Genomic DNA, 17,947 nt, shown 5'->3' with positions numbered 1-17,947 from the left:
GCCTCCTGTCTGTACTGCAGGTGCTGGCCACCCTAGGACAGGTACATTAGCAAATTGCTGTTGTGGCATCTAAAACTGTGGTAGTGGAGTTATTTGTTGTTGAGGGTAGGGGACATACTGGTAAAGACCACATTAAGGCGCTGGCCCTGAGATGTTGACATTTTGTCGTCCCCTTCCTCTTCCTATTCCCATCACTTTCTGCGCTTCATCACTCTTCTTAAAGTGGCATTCACCAATAAAATGTCCAATGTTATCACAGTGATGGCATTTAACATTTCTCCTTCCTAGCATCTGTTTCCCATCTCTTTTACCCCTTCCTTGCACTCTGTTTGCAACAGGAACCTGCACAGTAATTTCTTTTCCAGTTTTTTCCTTCTAATTTTTCTGTATTTGTTTGTGTTAGCTTGGGCTCTGTCACTTTGGTGTTTATTTTTCCTCTCCTTTTCTACCTTTTTTCTTCCTAGGGGTTTACGTCTACGGCCACGACCTGATCTAAATGATCTTGCCTGCCTACTGAGAGCCCCTGTTTTAAAACTTTGTAGAATAATCTACAACTACCTCCCATGTCTACAGGACCTACATCTGCTTCCCACTTTTTCTTCATCATCGTTATGTAGTCTGCACAGGACTGTCCTGGAAAAATAGTTTATGTCATCAATGCCCGATGTTTGGTCAGTCAAGGTACCTGGTCTTTCATAGAGTCCACACTCTAGAGCACACTACTTCAAAAGCAGACCCATCATGTTTTCCCTTAGTAATAGTTACTCCTTGTAATACTGCGCTTCTCAATATACTATCTACCTCATCCCCTACTATGAAGCTCAACAGGCTCTTCACATCTCCAAGAGCTAAAGGTATCCCAGCCATTGCATTTTCAAACCCTTTTATCTTTTATCCATGTGTTGCAATGGAACATAGACAGGCTGTGCTCCCTGTGTCTTATACATCAGTGGCATCTGAATTATAACGGTATTCCTACCATGTCCCTCATTAAGTATCTTGAACCTTATAGCATATTTCTTCCACACACATAGACTTTATTGCATGTAATCATAATCCCAGTCTGAGTCCTCATAATTTTAAAAAATACATAAATCAGCCTTATTTATAAATTCAGGGTCAAAGGATCCTGCTCTTAGCCACACTTTCATCTGCTGCACCATACCTTCTGTCCACCCTGCAAGGTTATTAGTGAATGGGACAACATTATACCAACTATTTTCTCCCTTTGCTACTATTTCATTGGGTGTCAGATCACTATTTACTTTCCTTTCTTGTCTCTGTATTAAACTCATAATTCCCTGCATACTTTGTACATAAAGAGATCTTGCTCCAGTTGCAGGGGAAGTTTTTCCTAACTCTATCATACCCTCTGCTCGAAATGGATGCCCAGACCTTGTTATACTACTGAGAAATATCTGCTCTCCTCTTGTTTGTTTTCTAAAGGCACTTTGTTCTTCTATTTTTCTTCTACTTATTTCAGCATTTCTGTTCTCAGCCTCTTGCCACAATTCCATGCGTTCACAGTCAAGAACCCTTCTGATTTCACTCCCCCCTGAGTTTATCTCTTCCTCATCTTTCTCATCTTCTCCTGTCACTTTCTTAACTTCAACATCATATCCCATATCCCTTACAACTGGTGTTTGATCTGTCTTATATACTATGGGGCAGATTTACAAGCCCCTTGCGCCACTTTTGCGTCACTTTTAACATGGGAAAAGTGACGCAAAAGTGGCGCAAGGGGCTTCTAAATAAGCCCCTATGGGTTTACATATATTTGAACAATCATCATTAATATGGCTTATTCTCTCAATTGTGTTCTGTATTCTCTTTACACTGGTGGTCTTGTCACAATAACCATTAGCCCATTCCTGATAAATCTTTGATCATGCCCCTAAGTCAAACTTCGCCTGTGGAGTACTAGTATTTTATCCATTTTCTTTACTTGAGTTTACGGGTATCCTGCTAACCCATTCCAATATGCCTTTTGAATTTTGTTCCATCACTTTTTCATTATTGTCCTGTCGTAATTGTACTGAAATGTCTCCTGTTAGAAACACTGTTCCATCATATACTGTATCAGGTTTAACAGAGTCTTTATTAATTCTTTGAGCAAGATCGACCTCCCTAGGTTAAACAAATCGTCAATCTTTTGTTTAATTTTGTTTATGTCAGTCAGGGGTATTAATGTCGGGTCTTTGTAGCCTACAGCCAGAACATCAGTGTCCACCGGATCAATTGAGGTAGTGGATTCCACTAATAATGATGGATACATACCCTGACGGCATAAGGGCCCTTTAATTATCTTAGATTATGTTGGGGTGGAGCTGTGGATTTCACATGGAATTCCTTACTGAATATCTTCCACATGTCTAATGACTCTAATCTTTCTGTTTGTTTATCTCCTTTTTATGCTCTAATACGATATTACATAAAGAACAGAAATATTATTATAGGTTTCTATGAAAGTCAAAAATAATATATGTACTAAAAAAAGAACACATGGGCGATGACGGTGAAGCAGAGTACTACTATGCCAGCTAAATCCGTCACTTGCAAAGCAGTAAGCCAACGCTCAAGTGTGCTGTACCATTGCTCTATCTTGTACATTGTGGCGGGCGAGAGCAAAGTATGAATGACAATGTAATTGACCGATAGATGGAGACCACACGTGACTCTATGCAAGTATATTATGTAAAAGAAAAAAATTAAAACAGTAGTCTAGCGAGCCAGCAAAAGCTATCTCAAAGGCCAGACCTAAAAATACACCTACAGTTGAGAAGAAAACAAACAGGCACTAATCCTATATTTATTTTTACAATACTTGATAATCAAAAACAAAACGTCTGTGTGTGTTTACTGATTGCATTTTCTTCTATCATATACTTTGTGAGGATGTTCTAAAATACTTTTTTTTCTCATTTGCTAAGTATTAGCTTCTCTTGAAAGTATTTTCGGTTTAAATTGCTCTGTTAGCTCATAGTGAGTGTGCTTCTCCTATTGTACCACTGAGAGACTGCTGATCTTTTCCTTTAAGCGTAAGAACCCTGTCACTTCTCTCATGGTTCTCTTATGCTCTCTTCTTTCAGGTGAATGGGGTCCGATCTCTCATCCCGGCCAGTTTCCTAGATGGCAAGATTGTCGTTTTCCAGAGTGGCTTCATGGTCACGGTCCGTACTGACTTTGGGGTCATTGTGTCTTTTGATGGGCTCTACCATGTGACAACCACGGTTCCCCAGAGTTACTTTAGCTTCACCTGTGGATTGTGTGGAACGCCCAGCAGAGACCCCTCCGATGACTTGCAGACAAGAAATGATTCTCAGGCTGCCCCCATGCAGCTCTTGGCCGAGAGGTGGCGGGAACCCTCAGAGAATAACACGGAGTGCCAGATTTACCCTCTTGTGTCAGGGTGTAGTGACAAGAGGAAGGAAACCTACTCTAAAGGTGCCTACTGTGGGATCATAGCCGATACCAATGGCCCCTTCAGGGAGTGCACAAAGGCCCTTTCCTCACACAATGTCTTGGAGAGTTGTGTGCAAGAACTTTGTGCCTCAAATGGGACACGGGAAGTGCTATGTCACGTGCTGACCTCTTATGTGCAGCAGTGCCAGGCAGCAAATATTACTGTCCGAGACTGGAGGAAAAAACAATTCTGTGGTAAGTTGCTGCTCATACACTTCTGTTGAAAACAGGCCAACCTGAGCTTGGCATGTGCCTTCAGACATTAAAGCTGTATGCTCCGAGGGAGTGCTCTGTTTGCAAACAAGCACACACCTGAGTGTTGCCTTAAAGACAGCACTGGAATCCAAGGCCTGGGCCTGTATAATCTGTGTAAACTGAGGCACTGTTCTGATAGCTAAATAAGAACCTTCTAATATCTGCATGAACAAAAAGATCGTGTTACTGGTTGTACTTAATTTGAGTCGGTGGTTTCCAGTGCTCAGTACTGGCACTTAATTGTCAGCACTAACTCTAGTGACAAACCACCACAAGGTGCTGCTGTCTTCTTAATTTTCAGAAAAGCACAAATGTGTTTATTAAGCCAATATACATTGAACATGAACAATGCTTGCCTCTCGTGCCCATAATTATAGCTATGTGTGGCCTAAAATAGTTTGAATTGTCACACTTGTAGTAGTGAGATGCTTAGGTGTTATGTTGGTACTGCTATTGGCAGCAGTGATAGGGGCAATGGGTGGTGGAGGCTGCAGTGGCTTTCCGAGAAGGTCCCTGGCACTTAACGTTTTACAAATTGAGCTCTGTTCCCCATGGATCTCTAGAATTAGAGTGATAGTACTGCTATTTCATCAGGGGAACTGCAAGGCCTGTGCGAAGTAACAGAACCATCTGTCATCAAAGGAATGAGAATATGTGTTACCTAAAGGATAGCTGTTCTGTCAAAGGGAGCGAGCGACCATCCAAGGAGTGAGTCTTTGACATTCAGATAATCGAAAGTGTGAGGCAATAGATGTAAAATCCGTACAGTTACCTGTATAAGCCAGAATCTAATGAATGCACCTGTAAAATCTGCATGAGCTAACAGATAAAATGGCATTGATGGTGTGAACCAGAAAGATCTCTAAACTATTGGAAAGTTCACCTATTGGAGACATTAGTCTGTTTGCTTCTCTAACAGCATTACGTTTAAAGGAATGTGTGAAATATGTTTAACTTAATATATTGCACTGCTGCCTGTGTAGTGAAGCTGTAAAATATTAAAAACTAGGAAATCTCTCCACTATATACATAATGTAATGTAACATACACATGATGTAAGGGGTATCCCTACTATATTAGGCCCCAACCCATAAGATCTGTAAACCTTACAGGTGTGCTCTTCTGTCTGAAACAAACCTCTAACATATGCTGCTTGAGGGAATCTTCTCCTAAGCAAGGTTCAAAACTTTTTCTGGGCTTTATAGATGACTCTTGTTGGAGGATGGGTTATTGGTACGGTAAGCAAGCATCAACCACTAGCAATAAGGCCACCCACACAATATAAGGTCCTGACAAGGTCTCTGTACATTAGCTCCTGGCTTAATCCTTGGTAGCTGATTGAGAGCAGGCAGGCTTAACTCAGGAGACAGGTATGTAAAGCATTTAAATACATCAATACATTAAATAAGTAAGACACAATGCACAATAAAAATCACACACCAATTTATAAAAATAGGAAAGATGACACCAAAATGACATAAACCCAATATAGGTAACCAGAGATATGAATTTTGTAAAGATTAGCAACTTTATAGTGCTTTCAAAACATATAGGGCCAACTTGGGACATCTAGTCGCGCTTGATCAGGACAAAGACAAAGTTTGAGGCCAATTGCAATGGAGCCCTGATCAGATACACTAAGCGGGAGGCCCCAGTCAAAATTTTACCTTTGAGCTTAGAAACTTTTCTGGAAGATTTTCTCCTGCAGGCGTGCAGTCCCCTCCAGCAGTCCGAGTTCGATGAGACGCAGTTGGATTGCTTTTACACATGGCCTCAATAAAATCCTGGAAGTCAAGAGCTTTCAGCTGGATATACCTGAAATCAAGGCCGGAACACGGTTGAAAGTAGTTGGCTTGACTTTCAACATCACTCTTGTCCACTTATGGAGCTTTTTCCAAACGTTCTTCTGGATTTCTGGAAATCCTTCCTGAAGTTCCTCTTGAGGGTTAAAAGTATTCAACATACAAATCCAAGGGGCTAGAAGCTCTGAGATGGCCCTTGAATGTTTGGGCAACAGTTTCCACAATACACCAGGCCAAATCCTTAAAAGTCCACTGGATGCACTCCAGGCTGGGTAATTCATGAGGGAGATGGTGTAGGTAAGCTCTGTTAACCTGTTGTTTTTAGGGAGTCCACTCCTTAATCTTTTTTAAAGCAAAAGGAGCAGTCCTTCAGGGAGCAATCCTATGTTGTGCAGACCAGGGTTCCAGCAGGGAAGTCCTTCTTCTTGTAGTTTCAGGTAGCAAATCTAAGTTGCTATGCAGCTCACACATAAGGCGACAAGTAGAGGGGTGCCCCTGTCCAATGATGTGCAGGGTGCTACCCAAAAGCATGGCAGCTTCCTCCAAAGTGTGGCATATTCTTGTCCCGCAAAGCAATGAAGTTCAAAATTCAAGATGGAGATTTTCTCTTCTTTGGAGTAAGAGCTGGTTAAACCAACCTACTGGTTTGGCTCATTTCCATTAACACCCCACCTTCACCTCTCGCAAATTCCACTCCTGGGTCTGTGATCTGGATTGGGTTACAGAAAGAAGGTTTAGGCCCGGCAGACATTGTTTACTGTCCTGCTCTCTTAGAAGCCCAGTTTGATTTACCCAGCCCCCAACGTAGCCTGTTCTGTGTACCTGCAGAGCTCTTCCCATCAGATAACCTCTGCTCTACGCTGCCACTATTCACCCCATCAAAGCTGCCAGGCTAAGCCTGTTGAGCCTGACCAATCAGGAAAGGCTGCTTGAAGGCTGGATTTTGACTCACAGAAAAGAAAGTTCCATAACGTATTGTCTGCACTAGTTATGATACATTCAACAGTAGCAAGTTGTTGGATTTATCACTATTAATCTTTTAAGACTTGAATTACATTTTTGTAGCCCCTTAGCCCCTACCTAGTTAATTATGTACAATAGGGGAACACGAAATTGGCAGTTTTTCCCTTACCAGGGCATATATCTTATATAACTCCCCCTGCTTATGGTTACATGGCACCCCACCCTGGGGCACCTAGGGGAGACCTTTAGGGTGACTTATATGTTAAAATAAGGTAGATTACTATGTTGGCAGTACCTATACCACAAAGTCATATTTGCATGTAATTTACTTTTAAAGACAGTCTGCAAAGCAGGGCTGCCTTTAATAATGACAATAGGCACACACCAGTGCACACTCCAGTGGAGGAAATCTACTAGTCCTCTAAACTTCATGCCCTGTTATATACTAGGGATTTATAGGTAGTTTGAATCCCCCTGCCATATTATATGCAGGGTATGTCCTTGCCAATTGTAATTATACCTTATTACCAAATACCTTTTTCATCAGAGCACTGACAGTGGGCATGGTTTGCAGAGCCTAGGGCACAGTCAGAGTCAGTTACCACCAGTATCAGTCACAAAATGGGGGTGAATAGGGCCAAAAAGGATGACTTTCTCACAACTCTCAGGTATAATGTTTAGGAATGTCTGGCCCATGTAATCTGGAGAATCTGTTATGTATGATCTATGTATTTCATATTTTCTTAGGGTGAGATATGTTTGTGGAACTTAGAGTCGTGCTGGTATACCTCATAATAAATGCAATACTGAATACTGTGCCAGCAAGATCTTTATTTTCAGTACCCTTCGAAAGCAAACATTGAAGCTCAAATAAACAGTAGTGAAGGTTTCATTTAAAGTATGGTAGTTGATTCAAAGGGGTATGAGAGGCAATATATACACAATGTAAAAACATAAAGTATGAACATATAGCAAAAAGTAAGGAAGTCCACTTTGTTGCTTGTGATCTTAAGTTGTCTTTATTCAAGATGCAATCGGTTTTCATAAGAAGACAGCCAACGCATTTTGCCCAGACATGGGCTACGTCAGGGTGAAGCAAATATTAGTCAGGACACCTGGAGCTAAAGTACTCGTCCGGAATAAAGCAGAGGTAGTTCAATAATTAGAGGGCGTAGGTATCCGTCTCTGTTAGGTTGATCCGTAGTTAAAGTGAAGGTATTTGAATAAAGGAGCTCCGTGTTCGGGCAATGTCCAGCGCCGCAGAGTCCTCGCTGTATCCTTATTGTCCTGACTAATATTTGCTTTGCCCTGAAGAAGTCCATGTCTGGGTGAAACGCGTTGGCTGTCTTCTTTTGAAGTTCCTTTCATTACTCTTTTGGGATTTTTGATTAGAACCCAATCACCCACCTTTAAAGACTTGTTTTAAAAATGATTACCAGAGTTGAAGTGAGACATACCAGACTAGCCAAAAGTTCATGAATTTGGGGGAGGGGATAACAATCAATAAGAATTTTGCTATTTAAGGAGTGCAAGTCATCACAAAGTCTCACCTCCCCAGACTTTTTCCGTACAACCACATTGGGAGATCGCCTAGATGAAGAATTGCATGGAACGATGATTCCCTCTGAGCAAAGATTCTTCAGAACTTTTTTTAAATCATCTCTGACACTCAGAGGCAAAGGTCAAACCTTATATATCACATGTTGCTCCGATCGTTTCCAAACATAGGCATTGTGTGGTGCTCGGAGACTTCAATATCCATATGGATAAATTAGATGACCCAGAATGCCTAAAATTGCTCGATTCTCTGGAGATTTTTAACCTTGCCCCCTATGTATATTCATCCACCTATGAGAAGGGCCACACCCTGCATCAGATCTTTTTTAATATTATCTTACAGATTCATACTCCCCTCCCTTTGGTTTGGTCTGATCACTTTATGGTTGGCTTTGGCATCCTGAAGGAGATAACTCGCCCCTTCCTACAGTCAACCTCCTTCATACAGCTTTAGATCTTTTAGCCAGATGACACCAGAGGCCATGAAGAGAGCTCTGGATCAACATCCAATATGTTTTTGTGACGACTTTGAGAGAGATGCACTTGGTCTGGACAACTGGCTAACGGGTCGGGCTTTTGATCTAGCCCCCCCTTCTTCACGTGAGGCTAAACGTACGCGTGTTTCTGCTCCCTGGTTCACTGAATCTCTCAGGAAAAGCAGAAGCATCTGTAAACAATTGGAGAGAGTTTTGAAAGCTAAATTTGATCCAGTAGCAAAAATGAGATACAATCTGGCCCTTAAATCATATTATAAGGGCATTTGTGAGGGTAAGCAACACTTTTTTGCCTCAAAAATTGAGGCAGCCAGCAACAGGAGTTAGGAAATCTTTAAAATTGTTAAGGAGTTTTCCTCCCCGAGTGCGGTGAGTATTCCATTCACCTCCACGTCTACTTGGGTCAATAATATTGCTAACTATTTCAATGATAAAATTATTACCATCCAACAGTCTTTCACCACCCCCGCCCCTGGTTTGCAAGCTGGACTAGTCGCAGTGGGCCGGGACAGCATTGACACTAGTGACCGCCTCACTAAATTTTCGCCTATCTCTCTCGAGAAATCTCCTGAGATTATGCATTCTTTGAAGTCCGACTCTCCTCTAGATCCGTGCCCTGCAAAAAACTATGACGGGCATTGCAGAGATTATTAATCCTGCAGTCAACTTGGTTCTTAACTCCTCATTACAGCAGGGGTTGGTCCCCAGCCATTTGAATAGGGCTAAAATGATCCTCTTGCTGAAAAAGCCTTCGGCAGACACTAATGTTGTCGCAAACTGTAGGCCCATCTCACTACTGCCATTCCTCTCCAAAACTCTTGAGAAGTACATCAACCTTCAACTGACGGAGTATGTAGAGGCCAACCATATTCTCCATGATAGTCAGTCTGGTTTCAGGACCTATCTCAGCACTGAAACAGCTTTAGTGGAAGTCGCTGACTCCATTAAAGAGCAATTGGACAAAGGAGGAAGTGCGGTGTTGATACTTTTAGATCTTTCCACGGCTTTTGATACTGTGTCCCACAACAGGCTTTTGCAAAGATTGTCGGATCGTGGCATCAGGGGCACGTTACTCAAGTGGTTTGCTTCCTTCCCCAATGACCGCCATCAAGAAATAGGGTCCCCCCCCCCCTGTTTTTGGCCCCCATTCCCCCGTTTGAGGTGGGGGTCCTGCAGGGGTCCATTTTGAGTCCATCCCTTTTTAACATCTTTATGGCTCCTCTTGCTCTTCTAGCTGACTTGCACGGAGCTAAGATTATATCTTACGCCGACGATACACAACTGCTATTCATGCGTAACAAAGGTTGTGACTTCAGTAGTGAGGAGATTTACACCTGTTTATCGAAAGTTTTTTCTTGGCTGCAGTTCAACCAATTGAAATGTCACTCTGAAAAATCAAAAACGTAATGTGGTGTTAGCTTGTTGGTAGGGACTCACAAACTTAGCCATGATATCCTCCTTCCATAGGATATCATGGCTAAGTCAGTCCTGAAGCAGGCGGAAGGAAAGTAGCGATAACAGGGGTTATCGCTACTTTTCCTGCCGCTATGCTTCATAGCGTGGGGCTTGATGATAGGAGAAATGTCGCTTAGCGACATTTCTCCTGTCATGTCAGGTCAGGAACGCCCACTTTGCATCTCGTTAGAGATGCAAAGCTGGGCGTTAAGATTTCGTACGCTAAAGCAAGGTTTCACGCGTTAGTGTGACCTTGCTAATTAGGCGATGAAATTATCGCCGCTTTTCGGCCGAAAACGGCTGCCAAAGCGGCGAAAATTTTCTATCCCCTCATTGTTGATATGCCCCTATGAAGGCCCAAATTCAGACTGTGGTTGGTACATGTTTTGGCTTGTTGAGAATGTTACGTAACTTTCTCCCGATGCTGCCTGTAGAGCACCGCAAGACGGTAGTTCAGTCCTTGATCATCTCAAGACTTGACTATGTCAATGTGCTATATTTGGGTCTTCTTTAGTATCTACTTAACCGCCTGCAAGTGGCTCAAAATGCTGCAGCCAGGGCCATTTTTATGGTGGAACCCAGAGCACATATGTCTTCCCACCTAAAAACTTTAGACTGGCTCCTAATCCGTAAGAGGATTCGATTTAAGGCACTGGTTTTGGCGTTCCGGGCCTTTCATGGTACAGGAGCTGTTTATTTGAGGAAACGGGTCCACCATTACGTGCCCACCGGCGCCCTGAGGTCGTCTGGGCAAGCCCTTTTACATATTCCCAGCTTTGTCCGGTCTCGGGCGGGCGGGCGCTCTTTTCAAGTGCTGGCCGCCCGCCTTTGGAATAGTTTGCCCCCTTATCTTAGGATGGTTCAGGACCTGCTTACTTTCAGGAGACAGTTGAAAACTTGGCTTTTTTAACCACTAGGCCCTGCCCTGCTCTAGTGTGCGGGCTTCAGATCCCTGAGTTCTCTGTTCCCTCGGTCCAGCAGTGCCGGGACACTGCTTGGAGTAGCCGCGCGCTTTATAAGCTCCAATTTTCATTTAATTTAATTTTCAGGTTGAGCATTTGCTTTTAACCAAATCTGATGCTCAAAACCTAGCACAGTACCTATGTTGTCAGAAAAAACAGTAGGAAATTGGCTAATGATGTTTTCAATATCTGGAGAGGTACCTGGAAAAGAGGGTTTGTTGGAGTCTACAATAACATCTACGGTACAGATAACATCTTCTATATAACCTTCTGGAAGATCACCTAGCACTACAGGATTATCCAAACCTGCTTTTAAGTAAACTCCTATTTTCTTTAGGTCTTGCTAGCCTAAATTGGCCCTCCCTTTGATGGCTACAGTAAAGGTATGTCGGCCTAGACATACTACTTTTGATCTAAAATAACCAAGCATGTCAATTTCAGTTTCCACAAAGGCTTTGTTATTGACATCAGTCTCAGAAAGCATTAAAGAAGCATTTAATTTCTCCTGAAAAGTAATATCAGATAAAATTGTAATTACCGATCCAGAGTCAGCCATAACTTGAGGTGGCACACCCCCAATTATGGCATCACACCATTGTACCTTTGCATTGCGTGCTCCACTTATTTTGTTACATTCAATTGTTAAAACTACATTACTACGTTTTTCAGAACAAATGTTGGCATCTTCAGTGACGTCAATATTGTTGATCTTTTAGTATTCTTGCAAACTGCTTGGAAATGCCCATTTTTTTGCATGACATGCACCTTTTTCCAGTGGTGGGAGAGTTGGGAGAGTTGCCAATATGGGATTTTGACCCACATCAAAAACATATTAGAGATTTCTTGAATGGAGGTTTTTCAGGATTGTTGCCAGCAGATATAGAACTGATGGTATCTTCACCGTGTAAGCTGACTGAGCTGACTGATTGTCCTTCATGAAAAGCTCTAGATGAAACCATTGAACATTATATTTTCTTTGCCAAATCAATAGTTTCAGATAAAGTGGGGTTCCTACAACTCAGAAGTCTTTACTGATTTTTTTTAAGAGTACCATGCAAAGGCAAATTGATCTTGTATAGAATATTCACGCTTGCTGCAAACGCACAATTTGAGGCTAGGATCCTTACTGCTGCTACATATTCCTCAACACTTTCATCAGTGCTTTGTTTTCTTTTAAAGAAATTGTGACGTTCAAGCATATCGGTTGGTTCCACATCATATTGCTTACCCATTCGTGCCAAAGCTTCCTTGTAGGGATCCCAGTCATCTTCTGGTCCCCCTTGTGGTATAGGGCATGGTAAGTTAGCTGTGCTGCTAGTACAATGCAACGGTATAGGATTGCTGCTTTGTATGTGGGAGAAAAACATGTAGCATCAATTGTCACCAAATAGTTCACAAATATTCTTACCCATTGGCGCCACTTAATGATTGGTTTGCCAGGCGACTGTAGAAAAGGTGGTGGTAATGTAATCTGTAGTGTTGAGGCCATATTTTAGGTAAATATTAACTTCACTTGAAGAAAATGAAATGTGATACTGAATAGCAACGGGGTAATTGTGGGCAGAATCATGGTCAGCAATTCAATATAAAAAATAATGAAGAAGAAAATAAAACAAAACAATATGGTTCAGAAGGCCCAATTGACCAGTAAGTACTGTCTTTCATCTCAAGGAGCTTCCAGTGTATTGCATAGTTAGACCTGGTACCATTGGCTTGAATCTCCCTTCCATTTTTTGCTGTTTGCTGGTTTAGATGCTTTGGATATTGTGCCACTGCTATTCAGTGCCATGGTGCAAGTGGTCCCTATGTTAAATTGATGTATTGATTAGTGACTCCATGATTGGTTTATTTGATTTACTTGTCAGACCTTAGTATAGTGCACCATGTGTGCCTAGGGCCTGTAAATCAAATACTGGTGGTGGCCTTGCAGCACTGATTGTGCCACTCACAGCCGCAGCCTGTAAAATGTGTCTCAGGCCTGCCATTGCAGAGCCTGTGTGCAGTCTTGTACTGCCATACTGACTTGGTAAGTGCACCCACATTGTCCCTAAACCTTCCCTTTTCTTCATATCAGACACCCCTAAGGTAGGACCAAGGGCAGAGTGCACTGTAAGTATAAGGTAGGACATGCCCTGGTGTGTGTGGCATGTCCTAATAGTGAATTACAGCCATTTTCGTTTCTCACTATTGCAAGGCTACCAGTCCCCGTAGGCCAGAATGGGCAGTTTGATTATAACACCTTATAATCCTAACTGACCCAGGGAACATGGTAGAAATTCGAGTTTAGTATGCCTGAACTCAGAACAATAAAATACATCTTTTAGTGAAGTTGTTTTTAACATTCTGTGTTTGAAAATACCACTTTTAGAAAGTAGCTATTTTCTTACCTAACCATCCAGACTGCCTCTTCTAGCTTGTGTATTGGGGTCTGGTTTTGTGAGTGACAGGGGATGGGGGATTCCAGGAGACAGGGTGAGTCAGCACAGGACTGAATAGACCTATCTGCATGGAGAGTGGTGGGAGGAGCAGCGCCTGTGTCTGAATAGGGCTGTGCCTGCCTTCCACAATGCTGGCTCCACCCCCTGTGGTGTGTCTGAGAACCCTGACCCACCCTGCCGAAGGAGAGAAGGAGTCTGTAAACAAAGTGCTCCGGGACTGCACTAAACTGGTTTGGACTTGGTACAGGCCCCTCTGCCTTCAGAGGACAGAGGATTTAGTAGTATAAATATGGGGACCCAGGCCCCAAGACTTTAGATCACTTCTGGAACAACAAGACGAACCTCTGCCAAGGAGAAGAACCAAGGAAGATGTAGGAGTTGGACTGCCCTCTGCCAGTGTGCTGTGTTGCTGGGTTGGCCTACAGTGGTGTCTTCAGTGCCAAGGAGAGGAGAAGGAACTTTCAAAGAACTTTCATCATCTTGCAGAATATTACTCCAAGGGCTTGAGCTTGTGCTTGACTCCTGCTGAAGTCTCAGGGACAAAAGTCTTCGCCACCAGCTCCCCTCTGAATTTCCTTGCTGGGAATTCTGTCTGCAGAAGCTTGCGTGTCGCTGGGAGCTGGGAGCGCAACTCAACGAGAAGAAGCGTGTTGCAGTCGCAGCTGTTGGCATCGCATCACCGAAGAAGCGTGTCACTGCTGCAGAGGTCGCCGCCACATCACCAGAGAAGCGTGTCGCAGGGCCTGTCATGGCTCCAAAGTTACAGAGTTCACCGCACGGCCGCCGGGCGTGCACAAATCATCTTCCCGTCGTCACATCAAGGGCGCCATCTTATCGCATCGCACTGGATTGTCCCATCGCATCGAGGCGCCATCTTGTCGCATCGTAACCGGAACGCAGTACAAGAATCAACGCATCACCTCCTTTCTGGTAAGGACCAAGACGCATCCCCTACTCTGCGCAAGCATTGAGGCGCGACGCATTGTCTCCCCCGAAGCAGGGGACCGACGCATCTCCACATCTCCATCCCTGCGAACCTTTTGTTTGTTTTGCTTTACGCATCCAGGTACTTTTGTGAGAACTGAGTCACATTTACCATCAACTTGAACTAAGTGACTTCTACCATCTTTAAGTCTAGTTTGAGTACAGTAATGTGGATTTTTGTCATTTGTGGTCTTGTGTTAAGTCTATATAAAGAATACTTATTTTTATAAAAACCTGTGTGGTGTCCATCTGTAGTGTTTTCACTGTATTACTGTATGTGTTCACAAATGCTTAACACTGCCTCTAGAATAAGCCTGTCTGCTCGTGCCAAGCTACCAAGGGGGGAGCAGGTGTTATCCAGTAATGTAATCCCCTTTCTCTGACTTAGAAGAAAGGGTCCCTATTTGGTCCAAGGTACCTACCTCTGACAACTAGAGGCCCCTAGTTCTAACATGCACATAAAAAAAGAAGAAAAATAAATGAATGACAGTACCTGTATGCCTTGAAGTGCAAATGGTAGCCTGTAATGAGGTAAAGTGTTGCCAAGCTGTTCCACATCTGTGCAAGCTGAGAGAGAGACAAGCCGATGCACATTTGCAGTAGCAGCTACTTGTGGTGAAGACAAACACCAGCGGCTGCACTGCACTCACTTGAGATGGAAGTACACGCTGACGTTAACATGTTGCAGTGAGCGCGCATACACTCACGTGAACTGCAAGGCATTGAGAGCCCACTGAGCAGTACTGAAGCATCCCACTTTCCAGAAGCGAGGACAACCGAACTCCTTGAGGAGAATGAAATCCTCTTTTCAGGAGCGTAACAGAGTCCGGGAATGATAAATTTCTTCATGGATGACTGACAGTTGCCTGAAGTTGAACACCGATAAAACAGAGGTGATGTTTTTTAATTAACCGTCCCCACCACGGACCAATCTATGGTGGCCGGTAGAGATTAATCCCCCTCCTGTCCCTGTCACATCTGCCAGAAATCTAGGCTTCAAATTTAACTCTTCACTTTCGTGCAAGGTCCAGATAGGGCATGTCTCCGCTTACTGTTTCTGGAAGGTGAAAGCCCTGTGGAGATTCCTGAATCTTCTGCCGATGGACTGCAGAGAAACGGTGGTCCGCACTCTGGTTACATCCCAGCTGAATTATGCCAATAGCTTGTTCCTGGGCCTTCCAGCCTAACTGATGAGAAAATTGCAAACCATCCAGAATGCCACTGCTAGACTTATTAGAAATGTGCCGCCACGTCACTCACCATATCTCCCCTCATCTGCGTAGCCTACATTGGCTCCCAGTTAGGAAAAGAATAGAGTTTAAGGCTCTGTCTTTGGCCTTCAGAGCCTCTAGCGACAGAGGCCCAGGATACCTGAAGGTGGGACTCCAGAAGTACAGCCAGGCTAGGACCCTGCAATCCAGTTCTCAGGAATTGCTACGGATTCCTCGCTTTTCCAAAACCAGGATAGGTGGGCGAGCCTTCACGGTGAGAACTGCTACCCTCTGGAATTCCATACCTAACCATCTTCATATAGCCAAGTCGTAGACTGCGTTTAGGAAGGCCTAGAAAACTTGGCTATTTGATCTGCCTTGGCCCGTCTTATTCTCTCTGTTCTCCGCTGGGGGGGGGTTTCCGCTGCTTAGTGGCGGGACACCACCGTTGGTGGTAGCCGCACGCTCTACAAATTAAATGGAATGGAATAAATGAGGCGAGGACTCCGGCGAGAGGTCGAGCCAGTGAAAACACCATGATCCGGTACCAAAACAAGAAGAGGTTGGTTGGTGTGTGCGTATGAACCGCTACATTGTCGCCAATATGAAATAGTGCAGTTGGAGGCAGAGAATGGTTAATATAGTTGAAGTTTATTCAGCGTAAAGCAGGCACCCACGACCGGAAGCGTCCGACATACGCAGATCTTCGTCACAACTGAATTGTTGCTGGGAGACCCACAGTTGCCACACTAATACCCGCGCTTGGAACCATAGTTAAATAACAACAATATGCTGCTACACTACTAATGTCGGTCTCGAGGAGACCACATGCGCCTCCCTCATCAGGAGCGAGGCAACTAATTATATCACAGTGGGCTTATCAACAGAGATTTTGATGCATACTTCAAAGGTCAAGACAGAGGTAGATGGCTTCTTGATAGTTGATTCAATTAATCAATCAGTCAATCAGGGGTTTGTAAACCGCACTATTCACCCGTAAGGGTCTGAAGGCACTGGGGGGAAGTGTGCGGTCCCATTGAGGTCATTTGAAGAGCCAGGTCTTGAGGTCTTTCCTGAATTGGTGCAGTGTTGAGCTTCACCGGAGGTGAAGGGGGAGATCGATCCAGGTCTTGGCTGTGAGGTATGAGAAGGCCCTTCACCCCGCTCTGTTCCTGTAGCAGCATGGGACAGTGGCTAGGGAGAGGTTGGCTGAGCGGAGGTTTCTCTTGGGGGCCTGGAAGGAGAGGCGGTTGTTTAAGTGTTGATCTCCGATGTTGTCGAGAGTCTGGTAGGCGTGCATGTGCAGGTTGAAAGTTATTCGTCTTTCAATGGGGAGCCAGTGGAGGTCGCGAAGGAGAAGAGTGATGTGCTTGTGCCGTGGGATATTGAGAATTAGTCTGGCTGCGGCGTTTTGGACTGTCTGGAGTTTGCGGAGGAGTTTTTTGTTGATTTCGGCATAGAGGGCATTGCCGTTGTCCAGTCTGCTGGTGATGAGGTCGTGAGTGACTGTTTTTTTAGAGTCGGTGGGTATCCATTTGAATGTTTCACATGCTGAGGGTGTTGAAGCATGCGGAGGAGACAGCGTTGATCTGGCTACTCATAGTGAGCGATGAGTCTAGTATGATGCCGAGGTTGTGTGCATCGTCTGTCGGGGTGGGTGGATTTACGAGGGCATGGGGGCCACCAAGTGTCATCCCATGCAGAGGGGGTGGAACCGAGGATGAGGACTTCTGTTTTCTCTGATTTGAGTTTTAGGCAGCTGTTCTTCATCCAGGTTGCGACGGCTTTCACCCCTTCTTGGAAGGTGTGCCTGGTGATATTGGGTTCCTTGATGAGGGAGAGGATGAGTTGGGTGTTATCAGCGTAGGAGACGATGTTGAGCCCATGGTTTCTGATGATGTTGGCAAGGGGGCCATGTAGAGGTTGAAGAGGGTGGGACTGAGGGAGGATCCTTTGGGTACTCCCCATCGGGTCTTTGTTGGTTCTGAGAGGAAGACCGGGAGTCTTATTCTCTGTGTTCTGCCCATGAGGAATGAGCGTATCCAGTCTAGGGCCTTTCTTTGGATGCCAGCATCATGGCGTCTGGTGGCTAGAGCGCATGGGAGACGGTGTCGAAGGTTAATGTTAGGTCCAGGGGGATGAGGGCTGCCATTTGGCCTTGGTTGAGGAGGTGTGGATGTCATCTGTGGCAGCGTGGAGGGTAGTCTCGGTGCTGTGGTTGCTACGGAATCTAGATTGGGTGGTGTCTACAATGATTTTGGCTTTGATGGCGTAGGCTAGCTGGGTGTTGACAGCCATTTTGATGACTTTGGCTGTGAAAGGAAGCAGTGAGATGGGCCTGAAATTCCTTAGGTGTGGAGGGTC

General features: G+C 44.3%; 1 protein-coding gene across 1 annotated transcript in view; it reads left to right on the top strand.

Annotated features, from left to right (window-relative positions):
- LOC146809179 (alpha-tectorin-like) overlaps positions 1-17,947 on the top strand; it is a 934,770-nt gene that overhangs the window by 442,660 nt on the left and 474,163 nt on the right. The window contains exon 6 of the mRNA XM_085614840.1: positions 3,090-3,657. Within this exon, the coding sequence (XP_085470966.1) occupies positions 3,090-3,657 (568 nt within the window). The remainder of the gene's footprint in view (positions 1-3,089; positions 3,658-17,947) is intronic.

The sequence above is a fragment of the Triturus cristatus genome, chromosome 7 (genome assembly GCF_964204655.1).
Source record: "Triturus cristatus chromosome 7, aTriCri1.1, whole genome shotgun sequence".
Lineage (NCBI taxonomy): Eukaryota > Metazoa > Chordata > Amphibia > Caudata > Salamandridae > Triturus > Triturus cristatus.
This window is presented reverse-complemented; position numbering and strand designations above follow the sequence as displayed.